Here is a 20,246-nt window from a genome sequence, read left to right as displayed (position 1 = left end):
GCACTCTGAAACACTGGGTTTCCTATTGTGGTTTCTGACAGGTTCACCAATACAGCCAGTAGAGTGCCAGAAAGTGACAAGATTAAAACAAAAAACAGGAAAACAACTCAGTGTTAAAGGCAGTTCAGTGGGCAAGAGGGGTGCAAGGAGCAGCAGTGCTGAAGCTTCCTCAGTTGCTGTTCCTGTTGCTTTTTGTTGATGGAAGTCCCAGTTGTGCAGTGCCAGGAGTTAGTGCATGGCTGTGACATCACCAGAAGGCCCCGCCAACCAATCAGAACATGGTTTTGGATAATCAGCGCCCCAAACCACACACTCATATATATTCATGAATAGTAATAATCAGTAATGAAGACTTCCGAAAAAGTGAATAATCTAAGATATCAAATTCATATGAAATAAGACACAATGTTACACGCTATTCACCTGATAAGTTGGGAAATAAGTTAGCCATCTTTCTATATGGGTGGCATACCATCCAGGTACTAGACATCTCTTCTGTAGAGCTCTAAGGTCTGATGGGGCTCGAGGTCCAGCTGTGATCACCTGATAGAAGCTAAATTTTAGAGCTGCAGGGTCTTCATGAGATCGTTGATGCTGCAAAAGAAAGGTAAGTTACAAGAACATCATGGACACCGGAGTCCAGAGTCATAGAAATAGGACAGAATATATGTGGGCAATGGTCTAAAGGACCTGTTTGTGACTGATTAAATTACATTAGAAGTGAATTTCAGTTAAGAAGCCTTGGTCTATATTAGATAAATTGTTGAGAAAGTAAGAATAACACTACTATTAACTATCAAAAGATCTGACTAGTATTAGCATAGCAAACTAGCACACATTTTCATTTAATGAAATGGCAGCTTATGCATAAACAAACCCAGGATAACGAACTCAAATATGGTAACCTCTACTTATGCAGCCAAATCTTGAAGTCCTTACATGATTTATATTCAGACCTTACTCCAGCAAAGCTTTCACTGATGGTTATCAGATAGATAACTTCTACTTATACGAACAAAAAAAAAATCCATAAAATAAAATATAGATCCTGAGATCCTTATTCAGTTTCTACTTATTCCTCATTCTGTCAAATTCCTATTGTAGTCAGAAGAAAGGGACTTTTTGAAATAAGAGGCAACAATTAAGAACAGAGTGGACAGGTTCTGGTCCATTCTGAACAGATCCCACAGTTTCAAACACCCCATGTATGTAACTAGATGGCATAGCGATAGGCATTATAGAAATACTTATAGAAAAAAGACAGATAAAATAATTGTATTTATTATTTCATGGATCAAAAAGTGAGGTACAAACTTGCATGATGGAATACTATATAGTAGTTACTGAATAACTTACAATGAGATGTCGGGTTTTACTAAGAAAGAAATTTTGTCTATAGGGTGCTGCTGTTATTATTATTAGTAAAGCAGGCCTATATTCTAACAAGTTTGAACTAACTGCATTGATGATAAGTACCACAATCTTCCTTGACTCCTTAAACCTTGTTTGATTTGCACGTCTCTGCTTCAAATTAAATTAAATTCCCATTGGCTATCTGGATATAGGTCCATGTTCTTGTAAACTGTATTAGGCATTTACTATTGTTTTGTTTACTCATTGTGAATTACATTTGAATTTGGCTGAAATTGTGGAAAAGCAGCATCATTTGCCCCATAACCTCAGCTGTGCAGAACACAACGCCATCCACAGCCTCAGGAACAACTGACATCATAAAATAAAAAAGGCTGACAAAGGCGGTGCTGTCGTCATCATGAATAGGTCGGAATATGAACAAGAGGCTGCTAGACAGCTCTCTAACACCACATTCTACAGGCCATTACCCTCTGATCCCACTGAGGGTTACCAAAAGAAACTACACCATTTGCTCAAAAAAACTCCCTGAAAAAGCACAGAAACAAATCTGCACGGACACACCCCTAGAATCCCGACCAGGGGTATTCTATCTGCTACCCAAGATCCATAAACCTGGAAATCCTGGATGCCCCATCACCTCAGGCATTGGCACCCTGACAGCGGGATTGTCTGGCTATGTAGACTCTCTCCTCAGGCCCTACGCTACCAGCACTCCTAGCTATCTTCGAGACACCACTGACTTCCTGAGGAAACTACAATCCATTGGTGATCTTCCAGAAAACGCCATCCTGACCACTATGGATGTAGAAGCCCTCTACAACAACATTCCACACAAAGATGGACTACTAGCTGTCAGGAACAGTATCCCCGATAATGTCAAGGCAAACCTGGTGACTGAACTTTGTGACTTTGTCCTCACCCACAACTATTTCACATTTGGGGACAATGTATACCTTCAAGACAGCGGCACTGCTATGTGTACTCGCATGGCCCCACAGTATGCCAATATTTTTATGGCTGACTTAGAACAATGCTTCCTCAGCTCTCGTCCCCTAACACCGCTACTCTACTTGCGCTACATTGATGACATCTTCATCATCTGAACCCATGGAAAAGAAGCCCTTGAGGAATTCCACCATGATTTCAACAATTTCCATCCTCAGCCTGGACCAGTCCACACAAAAGATCCACTTCCTGGACATTACAGTGCTAAGTGATGTTCACATAAACACCACACTTTACCGGAAACCTACTGACCGCTATATTTACCTACATGCCTCCAGCTTTCATCCAGACCACATCACCCAATCTATTGTCTACAGCCAAGCTCTAAGATACAACCGCATTTGCTGCAATCCCTCTATCAAGCGTTCTTAAAACTACAATACCCACCTGATGAAGTGAAGAAACAGATTGACAGAGCCAGAAGAATACCCAGAAGTCACCTACTCCAGGACAGGCCCAACAAAGAAAGTAACAGAACGCCACTAGCTGTCACCTTCAGCCCCAACTAAAACCTCTCCAGCGCATCATCAAGGATCTACAACCTATCCTGGAGGACGATCCCTCACTCTCACAGATCTTGGGAGACAGGCCAGTCCTTGCTTACAGACAGCCCCCCAACCTGAAGTAAATACTCACCAGCAACCACACACCACACAACAAAAACACTAACCCAGGAACCTATCGTTGCAACAAAGCCCGTTGCCAACTCTGTCCACATATGTATTCAATGGACACCATCATAGGACCTAATCACGTCAGCCACACCATCAGAGGCTCGTTCACCTGCACATCTACCAATGTGATATATGCCATCATGTGCCAGCAATGCCCCTCTGCCATGTACATTGGCCAAACCGGACAGTCTCTACGCAAAAGAATAAATGGACCCGAATCAGATGTCAAGAATTATAACATTCAAAAACCAGTCAGAGAACACTTCAGCCTCCCTGGTCACTCAATTACAGACCTAAAAGTCGCAATTCTCCAACAAAAAAACTTCAAAAATAGACTCCAACGAGAAACTGCAGAATTGGAATTAATCTGCAAACTGGACACTATTAAATTAGGCTTGAATAAAGACTGGAAGTGGATGGGTCATTACATAAAGTAAAAACTATTTCCCCATGCTAATTTTTCCCCTACTGTTACTCACACCTTCTTGTCAACTGTTGGAAATGGGCCATCTTGATTATCACTATAAAAGTTTTTTTTCTCCTGCTGATAATAGCCCACCTTAATTGATTAGTCTTATTATAGTTGGTATGACAACACCCATTTTTTCATGTTCTCCATGTATATATATCTTCCTACTGTATTTTCCACTGCATGGATCCAATGAAGTGGGTTTTAGCCTATGAAAGCTTATACTCAAATACATTTGTTAGTCTCTAAGGTGCCACAAGTACTCGTTCTTTTTGCTGATACAGACTAACACGGCTACCACTCTGAAATTTGAGTTTAAGATATTCAAAGTTCCCCTTCAACATTAACCTGGCTTGTTTGTTATGATGCCAAAAAGAGAATGGTAGTAAGAATGGTACTTCAGTAGTATTGATTGAACTCTGAGATAAAATACAGTACTAAACTTTATTGGGTGTAATTAAAAAAATATTTGGTGCTGATATTGGATTTAAGTTGGAGTGTGAAATCTGATCTTTTGTGTGCTTTTACCTTATACTATACAGATTTCATGGGGAAGACCAGCATTTTTCAAATTGGGGGTCCTGACCCAAAAGGGAGTTGCAGGGGGGTCACAGTATTGCCACTCTTACTTCTGCACTGCCTTCAGAGCTGGGCAGCTGGAGAGTGGCAGCTGTGGCCAGATGCCCCGCCAGCAGCAGCACAGAAGTAAAGGTGGAAATACTATACCATGCCATCCTTACTTCTGCACTGCTGCCTTCAGAGCTGGGCTCCCAGCAAGCAGCCGCCACTCTCCAGCTGCCCAGCTCTGAAGGCAGTGCTGCCACCACCAGCCGCGCAGAAATAAGGATAGCAGTCCTGCAACAGCCTTGCAACCTCCCCACAACTCCTTTTTGGGTCAGGATTCTCTCAATTACAACACCATGACATTTCAGATTTAAATAGCTGAAATTATGAAATTTACAATTTTTAAAATCCTATGACAGTGAAATTGACCAAAATGGACTGTGAATTTGGTAGGCCCCTATATATGTTCCTTTATTACGGTCAGTTTAACAAAAGTTTAAAAAGTTAACCATACTCAAAATTCAGGCCTTATTCTGTGTCTGCAAAAAACTTAGACCATGAGTAATTGCATGTACATACCTCATATTTGGAAGCACAAATTGGGCAACTGTTCACATGCATTGTACTCAGATGCACAATTAGTTGTGTAAATGCACATTTTTTACATGCAGTTATTCACGCAAGCACTTTTTTTGCATGCACATATTACAGCCAGAGTTGTGAAAAATATGGCCTTCAGTGTTTATATATTTTAAAAGAATGGATTATCAAGTTTATATGTATAGGAAGCTTTTTCTGTACTCAGGTATTTGTTGCGTCATGAACTGGTTTTCAAATAAATGTTTACCTGATCAAACCCCTTTGTTTTTTCAGTATTTAATCACATAAATATTGAGAGGCTCCCAGATAAAAACTGTTTTATATATAATACAACTAGAACCTGCCTGTATTTTTCAGAGTCCCTACCTGATACCAGGAGTATGCCCGATCTGATGGGTCGATAAGAATGGTGATGATCTTGGCCTTAGGGATCAGGGAAGCTGCTCGTTTGGGAGCTTCCTCAGAATGGAAGTAGTTGGCACTTTTTTCGAAGAGAAAGTCAGTGCTGACATTGGATGGTACAGGGAAGAAATCCATATACCTAGAAAAGGAACACTGTCCTCAGAATTACTCAAAAGTCCTGCATACACTAAAGCAAGGTGGGTGGGTGCATATGTTAAATATATTAGAGAACAATCCATAAAAATAACAGACAGTCATTGTCAAGTAAAAACATTCAAAAATGAAAGGCCTTGTTTTTTGTACTGAGAAGAAAGTGTTATAGGTGTACAAACAATTTATTCTCTTTAAATTAGTGGGCCAGTTCCTGAAGTAGTCACTCATTTCTACTCAGGCAAAACTCTAATCAAAGTCAATAGTAAAGACTGAGTAAAAATAAAAACTTCTGAATCTGGCCAAGATAATAAATAATCTGCTATTTATTAAAAATGTGCTTTATTATTCCTATTACAGCACATGATGGCATTTCAGTTATACCACAGCAGAATATCATAAGAAAATAATATTCAGAATCAGGGTTCCTGTTATCAAATCTGGCAAGAGTTTGTTAACATGAAGATGTTACTTAAAAACTTAGCAAGAAAATCTCACTACCTCTTCAGCAAGAGTCCTCCAAGTGGTGAAGGCACCTCTGAATTACTATTCTATGTATCACCGTTTTGTGGAAACAAAGCAGGCTGTTTTTTAGTTTGTTTAGTTCTGAGCTTTTCCTCTTCCAGTTATGTGGTTTGAGTTAGTTGCCAACAACCTGTCATATTATCATCAGACTTGTCTATCCACAACCAACATACCAGTTTTCACTGTTTTTGAGGGATGGAAAGGGAATTGACAAATTTGGGTCTTTGTGTTTTTCTTTTTACCTCCTGTTGTTAACAAAATAAAATACTATATATAGTAACTTCTTTAGAGTGGATTGACTGTAATGATTAAAATTTACCCCACTGCACAGATCTTGTGTTGGCCCTCTACAAGGGGGTGAATTTCACCTAACATAAATATAAAAAGCTGTTTCATAAAAATAGCTAAGAGTCTGTGTGATTGGTGGATAGTCAGCAGATTTTATCGGTTAGCTGTCAGCTATTTCCCACCCATCAGACTGACTTCTCACAGTCAGTAATAAATGCTGACCCACTGAACTTTGTAATAAGAATCTGCTGCAACAATTATAACTCTATGAAAACCATAGACCTTAAAATAAATTCTATGTGAATTTTCTCCACTTGGAACATATAGCAGCCTTTACACTATTAATTTTATGGATGAATAAAAAGTCTAAGGCAATAACTTTTCCCTGACACCAGAGAGTAAAGAACAAGACTGAGTATCAAGAATCTTTTATCGGTGCTCCCTGCTTAATGCGCTGTATTACTGGTTTTCACCTTTGAACATTTTACCCTGCAGCACTTTTTGAAAGCAAGACCAACCAAATGTATCTTTGTCGAGCTCTTTGGTAACTTCTTGGGTAAACCAGGGGGAATAAGGTAGTGATGATGAGCCTTGTCTCTTCACTTATCCCTGTTTACTACCTTACTGACTGCTGAATATTTTCCTCATTATCTGATCCTTGAAAATATTTTTAAAAAGCATTTCTCCCGCACAACGGACTGGCAATTTTCTATTTTCCATTTAAAGCCAAGAACAAACTGCTTGTGGCTGAAATTTTCATTAGATTTCTCTTTTCAGTATTTTAGAAATAAGATATTTAACCTGAAATATTAATCATGCTATTTTATACTCAATTTATAATATTATTTTTATTGTCATAGCTTCAAAAACATGTGTAAATAGGAAACAAAGCACCTGCCAGAGAAATGTATGAGAATATCATCCCTAAAGAGATGTATAATTAAGAAACATACATTGCTTTCCTTTTTCTCTTATTCACACATTCTAAGTATATTAACATCCTGAGACATACATGGAATTCTCATTAAGATTAAGATTAGTATTGCCTCAAGTTGAGAACAGATATCTTTTTATATGCTGCATTAGAGGGAAGATAAAAATCTTAGGCATTTACTGTGTTTTTGACTGAGGTTACCATAGAATCATAGAATATCAGGGTTGGAAGGGACCTCAGGAGGTCATCTAGTCCAACCCCCTGCTCAAAGCAGGATCAATCCCCAACTAAATCATCCCAGCCAGGGCTTTGTCAAGACTGACCTTAAAAACCTCTAAGGAAGCCCATTCCAGTGCTTCACCACCCTCCTAGTGAAAAAGTTTTTCCTAATATCCAACTTAAACCTCTCCCACTGCAACTTGAGACCATTACTCCTTGTTCTGTCATCTGGTACCACTGAGAACAGTCTAGATCCATCCTCTTTGGAACTCTCTTTCAGGTAGTTGAAAGCAGCTATCAAATCCCCCCTCATTCTTCTCTTCTGCAGACTAAACAATCCCAGTTCCCTCAGCCTCTCCTCATAAGTCATGTGCTCCAGCCCCCAATCATTTTTGTTGCCCTCCGCTGGACTCTTTCCAATTTTTCCACATCTTTCTTGTAGTGTGGGGCCCCAAACTGGACACAGTACTCCAGATGAGTCCTCACCAATGTCGAATAGAGGGGAATGATCACGTCCCTTGATCTGCTGGCAATGCCCCTACTTATTCAGCCGAAAATGCCGTTAGACTTCTTGGCAACAAGGGCAAACTGTCGACTCATATCCAGATTCTTGTCCACTGTAACCCCAGGTCCTTTTCTGCAGAACTGCTGCCTAGCCATTCAGTCCCTAGTCTGTAGCAGTGCCTGGGATTCTTCCCTTCTAAGCGCAGGACTCTGCACTTGTCCTTGTTGAACCTCATCAGATTTCTTTTGGCCCAATCCTCTAATTTGTCTAGGCCCCTCTGTATCCTATCCCTACCCTCCAGTGTATATCCCTACCCTCCACCATAATTTATGTGTATTTAAATATCATTTTAGAAGGGTAGTAGTAGTCATTTTCAAAATGTGTAGACACACATTACAAAGTGTAATGCCATTTTTGTATTGTGCACAGTACATAAACTTTTATATTTATACTAATAACCCATCTTACCAATCAATCCCCCTGTGGTAGTTATTTCTATTAAAGAACTGTACCTCCTCAAAGGTTTTTGGGCTGGGGGAGTTACTAATGATGGAAGGATGCATAATCAGGAACAAATACAAAGCTGTGGTACCTGAAAATAGGATGAAAGTCCAAAGGTTAACAAAGCATATATAATCTGTGGGCCAGATCCTCACCTGGTGTAAACCAGCATAGCTCCATTGAATTCAATGATTCTATTCTGATTTACACCAGCTGAAATCCTGGTCCTATAATCCTTAACCAAAAACATTTAAAGAAATTTGTACAATTAATACTGAATACAGGAGCATCACTGTTGATGATACACCTATTAATGTTTTTAAAACTTGATTTTAAAAACAAATTATTGTATCTGTGCTGAAGTTGTCACAAAAAAGATTGACTTAAACTCCAGCCACTTAAGCTCTTGTTAGATATATTAACAGTAGATGGTTGGTGGCATATGAAAGGGAGTAGATAAAAAATGTGCCATTTTCTGATCACAAAGAGAAGCAACTATAAATTTAATGAATAAAGTCTTGCAGCCTTACAATTCTACCTGTCCTGTAGGGATTTCCTGACTTGCAGTGTAAATTCCACTGAATAACACTGACTTGCTGTAAACAAGACACACTTTTCCTGTAGGACAGGTTGAAGCTTGGGGGCCATAGGACTGTGTACATGTTTTGAAAAATTACTGTCCTTTTCTCTCTCAGCTTTGATAAAATCCTGTCAATCACTCAGTCACCACTTGATCTGTTTATCAGAGTGTTAATCAGATCACTTCTCAGTTAAACCCTACGAAAAATCCAACACTCTCCACTACATCTACATTGTCTGTGTAACATGTTTTTATCACTTACATTATTGTACCTTGGATAATGTCAGAAAATAAAAAGTGCTATCAGATAATCAAGGTTTATACAAAGCTCGGAGTGATTAAAACTAATTCTCTATTGTAATAATTTGAATTTGCATATCACCAGACTCATTAAAATGCAGTAAACTCTCACCAGTTTTCTGGGGTCCTATAACCAGGAATTTTGGTAATCGATCACAGGTTTTTTCTTTAGACCAGATATCTCTGTGCCGCTTGTCATCACAGGGATTCTAAGTAGGACAAAAGCAATATCTGAGAATTTTATTTGTAATTATATTTGTTCAGTTTTTGCCCTACATACATAAATCTCCAGGATCTATCGGTCTACAAGAAATCGTAGTAGGAAATGTTATCTGCTCCTTTATTATGGATACCAATATGCTATGTGACAAATTCTGATCTCACTTACAGTGGTGTAAATGGATTTACTCCAGATCTACAATGTAACAGAGAACAGCCGCTCTGAATTCATCTCTGTGTAAAGAGGAACGTTCAAGCAACTGTATTAAAAAAAATGTTGTTTTCACTGTGATCTCCTTCTATGTATATATCCATCCAAGTTCAAAACAGACATTGGTTTAACAGATAAATCCATTCCTGGTGCTTGCATTCAGTGGAATTATGCCCGGAGTGAATCTGGTCCATTGTACTTTAGATGTAAGAACCATTCAAAATGAGCAATTTGATCACTTGCATAAAAATGGAATTGTACTTAAATCACTAATGACGTTCTCTAATTGCCAATTCATTCTCTTTTACCCTTATATAACAGCTAAGACCCTAAGACAGGCTGCAGTTTTTAAAATGAATGAGTGGCTGATTACAGCTTTAAAACTTTGTTTTGATCCTCTGCATTCAAATGTAGGTATCCAGAATTTCTGTGCGTCTCCAACTGGCATGAAGAGTGTATGCTCAGCCTACCACACTCTTCAAAGTAAAAAATATGCAGGTGTTTAATAGCATGCAAAAAGACTTTCATACTAGGGTTCATTTTGCTACCACTTTCATATATGGGCATAAGGTGGAACCTAGTACTGTCACTAAATAAAGGAGAAGTCAAAATATTTCTTGTGTACGCAGATCGGTCTTAGTTCTGCTGCTTAGCAATATATACCTGATAAGCCTAAAAGAAGTCTGATTCCCCCCCCCCTTTCTTTTAAGAATCTTCTGGATTACACCAGCAAAACTAACAAATATGCTGGTAATATAATTTGTTGTAAAATGAGTAGTAACACTGTATGTCCTGGCAGCTACAATTTAGTGCAAATGTTTTAAAGCAGAAGTAAGGAACTTCATATGAATTGTATGCAAACAAACCGCAACACTGTCAGTACTTTTTATTCAAAATTATTTGCAATTTTTTTCAATAAATAATTCTAAATCTGCAGGTCATTCAGGCACAGTACATTGCAAATTTATGAAATTCATGCTCAGTTTGTTACATAAGTCACATGGCACTGTTTTTCTTCTCTGATTAGATGTTTTATTTAACGAAATAACAGCAGTGTGAATTTCAAGCTGTGTATTGAAGTATTAAATTTTAAATTTGACACTCACACCCATTGATTAGGCATGTAATTCAAAATCCGCTATTGGAAAACATTTGAGTATTCAAGTTTAAATTGTGCTTTTTGAGGATATTTGCTTTAGTAAAGCTTGTCCTTAGGAATATTCTTGCAAAGCCAACCAAAAAGGGATAGGATCACACTGAAAGTGAATTCATTTGTCAGAATGAATATTCAGAGACAATTTTCTACAATATTTAGGCAGCTTTAGTTTTAATGTGTAAGATTAGTTCAACACTAAAGAAAAATATTACACTGGAATAATTGAACTGTCCCCGATTTTGTGCACAAGCAACGCTGCAATGTTCACTAGTTCCATCAGTTGTTTTTCTGTATCTTCAATGACCGTGGTGTAATGATTAGGTGATTCACTGAATATGTGTCAGTTCCAGGGTCAGTGCAGACTGCAGCATATGGTAATCACATCCTGATATTTTCAGTTTGCTCACTTTTAAGTAAAAATAATTAAATCAATGGAGTTGATACCATCAATTAATTAGGCCCAGTATTGGTAAATTTCTTCCTTGGCCAGTTCCCACCCTTTTTGTGAATTACTTTTTAATCTATTTCTAGTACGCCAGTCGTACTAGAGCAGGGGTAGGCAACCTACGGCATGCGAGCCAAAGGCGGCACGCGAGCTGATTTTCAGTGGCACTCACACTGGCCGGGTCCTGGCCACCGGTCTGGGGGGCTCTGCATTTTAATTAACTTTTAAATGAGGCTTCTTAAACATTTTAAAAACCTTATTCACTTTACATACAACAGTAGTTTAGTTATATATTATAGACATAGAAAGAGACCTTCTAAAAATGTTAAAATGCATTACTGGCACGCGAAACCTTAAATTAGAGTGAATAAATGAAGACTCAGCACACCACTTCTGAAAGGTTGCCAACCCCTGTACTAGTGTCTAGGCACCAGTGAGCCTTAATCCTCTCTCCAGTTAGTAGGATACACTCCTCTGCTACTGCACATGGCAAGAGATACAATTTCCTTAATGGCAAAATATCAATTATTTTTAAAAGATGTTTAAGTTGCTTCATTCCTGTTAGTTACAAAATAACCCAAGATATGGGAGGAATTACACAATAAAGTCTTTACTGTATTTGTAAATATCAGGTGCAGTCAGCAATAAAATGAGAAACAAATTCCTAACATCTTTAAATTGTCCTCTCTTTTTAGATGCAGATTAAGACAATCTGTTAATGACAGGAGAAAACAATTACCTTAATCTTTAAAATTCAGCAGGTGATTATGAAACTATTAAGTATCACCATTTTGTTTGATGGGAAGTTAAAACAAAATTCTTCACAAACAAATAAGAGAAAAATATTCTCTGTTCATCTCTTCTTTTATAATCCTACCTGCCAGAGAGGGTCCTTCTGTTCAGGAAAGAGCTCAAAGTACTTGTGAGCCAGCTGGACTGGAGGCAGAGTTTGCAGTTTCAGGTTGGTCCAGCTCTGAACAAAGTTGGCTAGATTCACAAAGGTATACAACCCCAGGCGATCATTCCCATAGTTGGACAAATGGGTCATGAAGATGCTGATCTTTAAAAATAAAATAAAATTAAGTACATTTCTCTTATTGTGTCACTAGATGGCAGTGCAGCCATAATGAAGTTTGTTTTTGAACACTACTGCCATTTAGAACTGCCAGTGGTTTTGTTCACATAGGAAGAGAGTCTACCACCAGTCTCACTAAACAGAATTTTTCTCCTCAAGTGGACTTACTGAAATCAAAGGGACTATTTATGGAGTAAGGCACTACTCAATGTGAGAATGTGGTGCATACTTTTACCAAATTGTATAATATTCACAGCAACCTTATTATAGCAGTGCAGATGGGCAAAGAAGCAGCATTGCAAAAATAGCACACACATGTACCTCTTAATGTGAAATATACATGCAGCGGGGGCTAGAAACAAACAAAAAATCTGGATGTTATTTTAAAGGAAGAGGGAGTACTTGGAGAACAAGAGGATATCAGACCTTTAGTGTTATAAATATTGTGATCCAAATATTATTTAAGCTGTACATTTTTAAGGTAGAGAACTCATCTTCCCATGTGCCTGTAAAGCACCCTACCATACCAATGGTGTTATATAAAAATAAGAGATTGATAGTTTGGGAAATTGTGAGCTCTTTGAGGGCAAACAGTCTAATTAACTGGCCTAAATTCTCAAAAACAATTATTTGATGTAGTAAATCCTTTGACAATGTCCAACTGCTTATCAGAGATATTTCATCAAACAATAAGCACATAGTCAAATTAGAAATGGGGAAGAGGGGGACATTTTCTTGCAGCAAATCAGAAATTTTTCAAATAATTTTGTGTGAAATATTTGCAATGAAAATTTTTGCTTGATTTCCTAAGAGCTGATGAATTTGCTTGTATTTTACTTTCCTAAAGCTTGATCATGCAGCTGTTACTCAGATGAGTATTGTGAGCTGAGGTCATTAGACTCAGTAGTGTTGTCAGAACCCAGAAGGAACAGAGGGTGCTTTAGTCCACAAGATTCCACAGGAATTCCTCATAGGAAGCACCCATAATCTCATAGGATCACATCCTTAGGAGACACCTCTGTGGGATTGTCTGAGTAAAGACTACTCATGTGGGTAAGGGGTTACAAGATCAGGCCCATACATAGATTCAGTTCCTCAACTGAGGCCTACAGGAGTTGCACTCATGAATTGGAGGTGCAATATTGGGTGCCCAGATACCATGTTGATGAACACAGTCTAAATATACAGCCATACAAAGGCTAGGGCTCACTAGGAGTATTCATATAAAGGCTGCAAAATCAGAACTCAATTTGCAAAATATTTCATTTTCACAATATGAAAAATAGTTTTTCACTGATTCTGCCTTGTGCTCACAGAATAACTTGCAATTCCCTGCCCTTTAGAAGAGTGAAATTCCCACCCATTGTTTTTGAGAAACCAGTGCAAAGCCACATTCTACAGCCTTGCTTCTATGAGAAATTTAACAGTATTTCAAAAAGTCTTCTAATCCTGCTTGTAGATTCATTTCTGTTCTATTGACAGTGAAACTTGCAACAAGCCCTCCTTTTAACAAAAGACATTTCCAGGGAATGATTCTAAAACCACTTCAGAAACTAATGTTATTGCTTTGTGTGAAGGAATTCAAATCTTAACAAAACAAAAGGGTAGGGGGAGGGAGATAATTTGAGGTCTACAGTGTAAGAAGCTAGCCTTGTATTGTTTTGGTTTCAAAGTATTTTAAAGCATTGTGGCTTTGTCAGACACACAATATTTTTAAAGCTTAGCATTTCTAGTTTTGTAATTCTACCTGAACATTATGCAACATTTGCAATAAGCGAATGCATTGTTTCACAGAACATTTGTTTAATGAGTGTCATTTTGTGACACCTCTTGCCTTGTGACTCAAGCCTGGGGTTTCATTTTGTGCTACTTCAGAAGGATAAGGAGATACACTGAGAGATAATTTATTAGCACACAATTTCCTTTTTAAGCTAGGACAGTAACATTTTGTAATAGATGGCAATATTCCCTTTAGGCAAGGCATAATACATAGTTTTGCCAAATGTGTAACCTTTTCAAATGTCCTTTATTATTTTTAGTTCTGAAAGCATGAGCAGACCAGCAATAGGACTGTTGTGCTCAACAAAGATATAATTGGAATGTTTCCACAAAAATGTTGCTTGCTTTGTTGGCAGCTTCTCTCTTTCCTACACCTGTACTGACCTCTGACATTTATAATGTCAGTTCATCTCCTGGCAATTCCTTACCTGTCACAACTTCAGCACTGCACTGGAAGAAAAAAGGAAGAGAACTTGAAAAGGTTATTAGTTCAGGGAAAATATGTATTATTCTTTCCCTGAAGGGAATATCACTATAATTTTAAGAATGTTATAGAGTGGAGGTTAAAAAAATGGGCTGAATAGATCATAATAAATCATCTTCAATATATGAAGCACTGTCAATGAGGGGGAAAAATGTCAACAGAGATGTCAATTTGAGTTTTGCCGTCATTCTTACACTATAAATACTTTGTGAGTAAATATTTACAACAAAAGAGAGATGATCAAATACCAGTTTAAAACTCAGATAACTAAAACTTTACAGAAAGCCATATTTATTGTTACCAAATACATGACATATACAATATCTTTATATGACAGACGGTGTCTTCTTTACTTCTATAACTAAATCCAACGTATTACAAATTACCTGATATTTTCTATCAGAGGGGTAGCCGTGTTAGTCTGGATCTGTAAAAAGCAACAAAGAGTCCTGTGGCATCTTATAGACTAACAGATGTATTGGAGCATAAGCTTTTGTGGGTGAATACCCACTTCGCATGCGTCTGACGAAGTGGGTATTCACGCACGAAAGCTTATGCTCCAATACATCTGTTAGTCTATAAGGTGCCACGGGACTCTTTGTTGTTGATATTTTGTGTCAGGGAAAATTTAAACAGTAGTTTCCCCCACATTTATAGATATGCTTCAAGTGAGCAGTTATTAAAGTCATTGCCAGTCCCACTGCCTGTTGAATAAGGCCCATAAGTAGGGCCCTACCAAATTCACAGCCATGAAAAACGCGTCACAGACCACGAAATCTGGTCTCCTCCCTATAAAATCTGGTCTTTTGTGTGCTTTTACCCTATACTATACAGATTTCATGGGGGAGACCAGTGTTTTTCAAATTGTGGGTTCTGATCCAAAAGGGAGTTGCAGGGGGGTCACAAGGTTATTTTAGGGGGGGGTCACAGCAATGCCACCCTTACTTCTGTTCTGCCTTCAGAGCTGGGTGGCTGGAGAGTGGCGGCTGCTCACTGAGGGCCCAGCTCTGCAGGCAGCAGCGCAGAAATAAGGGTGGCAATACCATACTATGTCATCCTTACATCTGTGCTGCCCTCTGAGCTGGGCTCCTGGTTAGCCACTGGCACTGCCACTCTCTGGCCGCCCAGCTCTGAAGGCTCCGCCACTGCCAGCAGCATCGCAGAAGCAAGTGTAGCAGTACCGCACCCCCCAACTCTTTTTGGGTCAGGACCCCTACGGTTACAACACTGTGAAATTTCAGATTTAAATAGCTGAAATCATGAAATTTATTATTTTAAAAATCCTCTGACCATGCAATTGACGAAAATGACTGTGAATTTGGTAGGGCCCTACCCATAAGTATTTGTGAAAATGTAAAATAATGACTCCATCTTGTGCTACATTGAAAATAAAGAAAAATTAGTGACCTAGGGCTCAGGACACCAGTGTATCTGACCTGAGTGCTGCACAGAACTGCAAGTAAGGGGTGGCAATTGCCCCTCTCCTATATTGGGGCTTACTAAGAGTCAGTGCAGCCCCCTGCACAGGTCAGATCAGCATGTGGGTTGCCTGAGTCTATGTCCATTTACAAAAGGCCCCTGTAGGACATTCTGGCAACTATGAATAGCTGGAGTGTAGCAGTGTTCTGGCAACACTCATTTCCCCGGGAACAAACCTGATCTGTATCATGCACCAGGGGCTTCTAGGAGAGGTGAAGCAGAGCCAGATATGCAAACTCTATACCTGCCAGGGAACTTTCGTCTACATTGGGGGAATTCTCTGAGGGTGATCTACAGCACCTTTGTGTCCACTTTGAGAGTCACAATCTGGTCCCTGCTCCCCCCTTGCTGAAGTGATGTGCACCAGCCCTTTTGGTATCTTACATTTCCCTTTACACTGGCTCAGCTGCACAGGCTGGCGTGTTGCAGGGCAGAGCCAAGACTCTGCCTATTTCCCATTCCTGCCTTCCCACACACCTGTGCATAAAAGGGAGTAGCTGTCCAGCAAGGTGCTGGGAATGTGGCGAGCCAAGGCAAAGGAGGCTTCTTATGCCCCCTGACTTCTATTCCTGGGCGTGCAGTCTCATGACTGGGCACTGATTATTATTATTTTTCTTGCTTGTTGAGTTTTATTTTGATGAATTTTTTTCCCATTACCACAATGCCCCAAACTCTAGTATAGCAAGTTTTAACAAAAGGGAATGCTTTCTTTTTCCATCCTAGGTAATAATTACTATGTTGTTAGCAAATATGTGGTAAAATTTATTCTCTCGAAAAGCCACACCACTAATAGGGAAATCTAACTGGAACATATGCGAGTTTTAGGGAGGCTAAATCCAGCAACTCACATAATTTGTGCTATAATCCTGCCCCAATAATCTTGCACCTCTGAGCAATCCCATGAGATATAAATGAAGCTTCATCTATTTCTCCATCTCCTTCTTTAAAGTGAACCAGCTCTGAATGAATTCCTGTTTACTCTAACCTGCCTGCATTTTAGTCTGTGTCCTTCAGTGAAAACATCCTATTTTAGTCTATTCTATCAAGCCCTCTTATGGCATCTCAGCATTGTCTGTATTTCAGTACAAGCAGGTTCACCCTTCTTAGCCTTTCCTCATAAAGAAACTATCATCTTGGTTGCACTTCACTGCACACTCTCCATGGGATTTAATATCTGTCATAAGGGGACTGAAACTGAATAGAGACAATCTTTAAAATGATAGTTTGGGACTAAACCTGGCCTCTGGGCAGCAACTCCTTTCTTGCTCCCACCCCTCTCTGAATCACAGTGGCAAAGGTGCCCTCCTCTGTTCTATTTCCGCACAGGAGCCCTCTGGGTAGCTGTATAATCAGCTTCTTGTCAGCATCTCCCTTTTCTTTCCTCCACAGAATAAGAGAGGCAAAAGTGCTCTCTCCGTTCTTCTCTCCTTCCAAACCCTCGAGGTAGCGGATCAGAAGTTCCTTTTGGCTTCTGGTTGGTGCTGAAGAAATGAAGGGAAACGGACAAGCATCCCAAAGATATAGCTTTTATCTTTTTGAATGCAATTCTGCATTGCTTATTGTGATGGAAATGACTTTGTTACAACAGTTCTTCCCAGCTGGGTGCAACAGCTTGCAGGTCAATAATGATCATTTAGCTTGTGATTGGGTCTCTACTATTAAATGACACATGCAAGAAAAAGATGAACTGAAATGCTCTAATTTATGCACCAAGAACAATATATATTTGACAAATAATTTACATAAAATGAAAACACTAAAAAAATACCATGCTTCCAGAGAAAGAGAAACTTTATTTTAAAGTAGAGATTTTAATAAATGTCTATTAATTCAAAAGAACATTGTTGTACCTATTAACAATCAGAAAGTGAGGAAATTCTTAGTTGAGTTTCCACAACATTCATAGAGGCAGGAGTTTTTTCTGAAAAAAGTAGAGTAGCCCCCTTCCTACATGGCATTCTGCCTTCCATTCAACAAACTTTGGGGACCCCTCAGTGTTGTTTTTAGGGATGTATGTGTGAGCACTCCCTTATCCTTCTGTGCCCTGTTTCCACTTTCTTGCCTCAGTCATCCTTTCCCTTCAGAAAGGAGAGGAGACCACACCAAGGAACACTGCAATAGAGGAGAAGTTTACCATGATAAGTAGTGTGGGTCCTGGGGCTTGTTCAATTATTGTGAATAACTGATAGGGAGAGAATGAGAGAGTCTGGCTGTCTTGAGTAGGGATATTGGAGTGGAGTTTGTGCATTTTCCCACTGTGCAAACATCCTCCTCTCAGGTCTGTAAAACATACCAAACCTCAATCTCAATTTGAGCATATTCAAATTTGGATACAAATATTTTGCATAGGTTTAAATTAGGCCCACTATTCTTCCTGCAATCTGTATGCACAAATAACTCTAATTGACTTCAGTAGGAGTTACTTACACACAGGAATGTTGGATGTGGCTGCAGTTAGTTAAGTAACAATAACACAGGAATAAAGAGCAAGTAAACTGTATAACGAAGTTCTCACTATTTTTACATTTTGGACCAGATTAGCCATAACAGAAAAGGCTGATAGGTACACATTTCTCCTAGATTAGACACTGCTGTCATCTTTGAGCAATTTAACTTTAATTGACCCATTTTCTTATTGTTAAACCATTCACTTACATATTTTTGTCATGGGCACAATTTTGCCCTCAAATTCATGTCATATGTTGTGCACCAATATACCAGGGCAGAATTAAGGGTTTATAATTCAATACAGTAAATTCAGCACTTTAAAAAATATGATTGATGATTAATTAGTCTCTCTCTGTTAGGTGCTAGAAGGAGATGCATTACAAGTTTAATATATTGCTGTTATTTTAGCTGCTGAACAAATGTTTACAGGCCACAAGTGTATGTCTAACTCTCAGACCACCTATTTTCCAATTAATTTTGCATTGTGTACACTGTGTTTGCAGTTCAGATATTGTCTCCATATTTCTCAGAAGAGTTCAGTTTCAGGTAATCAGAGACTCTAACAGCTGTTCTTGCTTTATTAGACTCACAAAATGACAGAATAATTAATTAGGTTGCAGTCTACACTTGAATATATATATATTTTTAAATTGGTTAAGAGACATTCCTTTTTGAGCTGTGTGGCAAAAGTTGTATAGCATTGTCTCACAGCTGCCATTGACTTGTCTATTTGTAAAGATATAGATCCAATTAGTTTAATTTAACTTACACAGTGGAATGTATTTTCTCCACAAAACCTACTAGAATCCTGGAACATTTATTAAAATAATACAATTACATATCTGGTCCAGTGGATGAAGAACTGGATTGAGTCAGGAAATCTGAGTTTTATATTGAGCTTTATCACATATTACTTCTGTGACCTTGGGTAAGTCACTTAACTCCTCTGTTGCAGTTTCCCAGTTTGGGTCCAAGAAGAATTTCTGTTCCTAAACTCATGGGAGCTCAGAAGTGCTGCCATAAGCATTATTGGAAGCACAAGGAATTCCAAAATGGGCAGGAAGGGATGCGGAAGAGGTGAGGCTATTGCCCGGCCTTCCTCCAAACCATTCTGTGGAGCGGGAGTAGCATGTAGAGTAGAATCAACATGCAGAGGGCAGACTGTGTTCCATAAAGGGGTGTAGTAGGAGGTGTACTGCCCCATGCACGTCAGAGAGCTCTGGAAGGCACCTGCATCTCAATGCTCCTTCTGGGGCAATGTGGGCTGTGCCTAACAGGTACAGTCTAGCTTACAGATATTACACAAAGCAGTTAATGGACTGGAGGATCTGACCCTGAATGCCTTTACTTTTATATCTGCTTCAGTAGTTCCAAAGTCTAACTATTCACAAGGCCCACATTAAGAAATAGCAGGATCCACTGGCTCTAATACACATTCTCATTTTCTGTGCTAAAGATGGTAATTTCTCCCTTGTTGCAAGTCAATTAGCTTAATAATAGTTCTACTTACTATAACATGGGAAAGGTGGACAATGAAGGAAAATAATACTTAGAGTTCAGTGCACAGCAAATTATAGTTATTTTAGGGTGAATCAGATGTGTGGCTTAAATCACTGGCAATCTCGCTTCTTGCGTCAGTCGTGCTGTAACCATAGACAGAACACATACGTGCAATATATTATTTTCAATGTAGGTATGTTTACCACTGCAGTGTTTTCAATGGGGTGCCTTTCCACAGTGCATTTTCCTTCCTCCCTTAGATCCAGAGACATATAATGTCTTTTGATGACGTGCATATAAGTGCACGTGTTACACTTTTTTGGGGTGGGGATGGGGTGAGGGCAGGGTAGGGTAGGGGTA

General features: G+C 39.0%; 1 protein-coding gene across 1 annotated transcript in view; it reads right to left on the bottom strand.

Annotated features, from left to right (window-relative positions):
- LOC112115663 (bifunctional heparan sulfate N-deacetylase/N-sulfotransferase 3) overlaps positions 1-20,246 on the bottom strand; it is a 101,732-nt gene that overhangs the window by 10,780 nt on the left and 70,706 nt on the right. Inside the window, exons 7-11 of the mRNA XM_026648146.2 lie at positions 11,999-12,181; positions 9,203-9,299; positions 8,178-8,301; positions 5,053-5,227; positions 424-594 (exon numbers count right to left, since the gene is read on the bottom strand). Coding sequence (XP_026503931.1) covers positions 424-594; positions 5,053-5,227; positions 8,178-8,301; positions 9,203-9,299; positions 11,999-12,181 — 750 coding nt within the window. The remainder of the gene's footprint in view (positions 1-423; positions 595-5,052; positions 5,228-8,177; positions 8,302-9,202; positions 9,300-11,998; positions 12,182-20,246) is intronic.

This window comes from Terrapene carolina, unplaced genomic scaffold (assembly GCF_002925995.2).
Source record: "Terrapene carolina triunguis isolate 2854851 unplaced genomic scaffold, T_m_triunguis-2.0 Scaffold66, whole genome shotgun sequence".
Lineage (NCBI taxonomy): Eukaryota > Metazoa > Chordata > Testudines > Emydidae > Terrapene > Terrapene triunguis.
The sequence above is the reverse complement of the archived record's forward strand: the minus strand, read 5'-3'. Positions and strand labels throughout refer to the sequence as shown.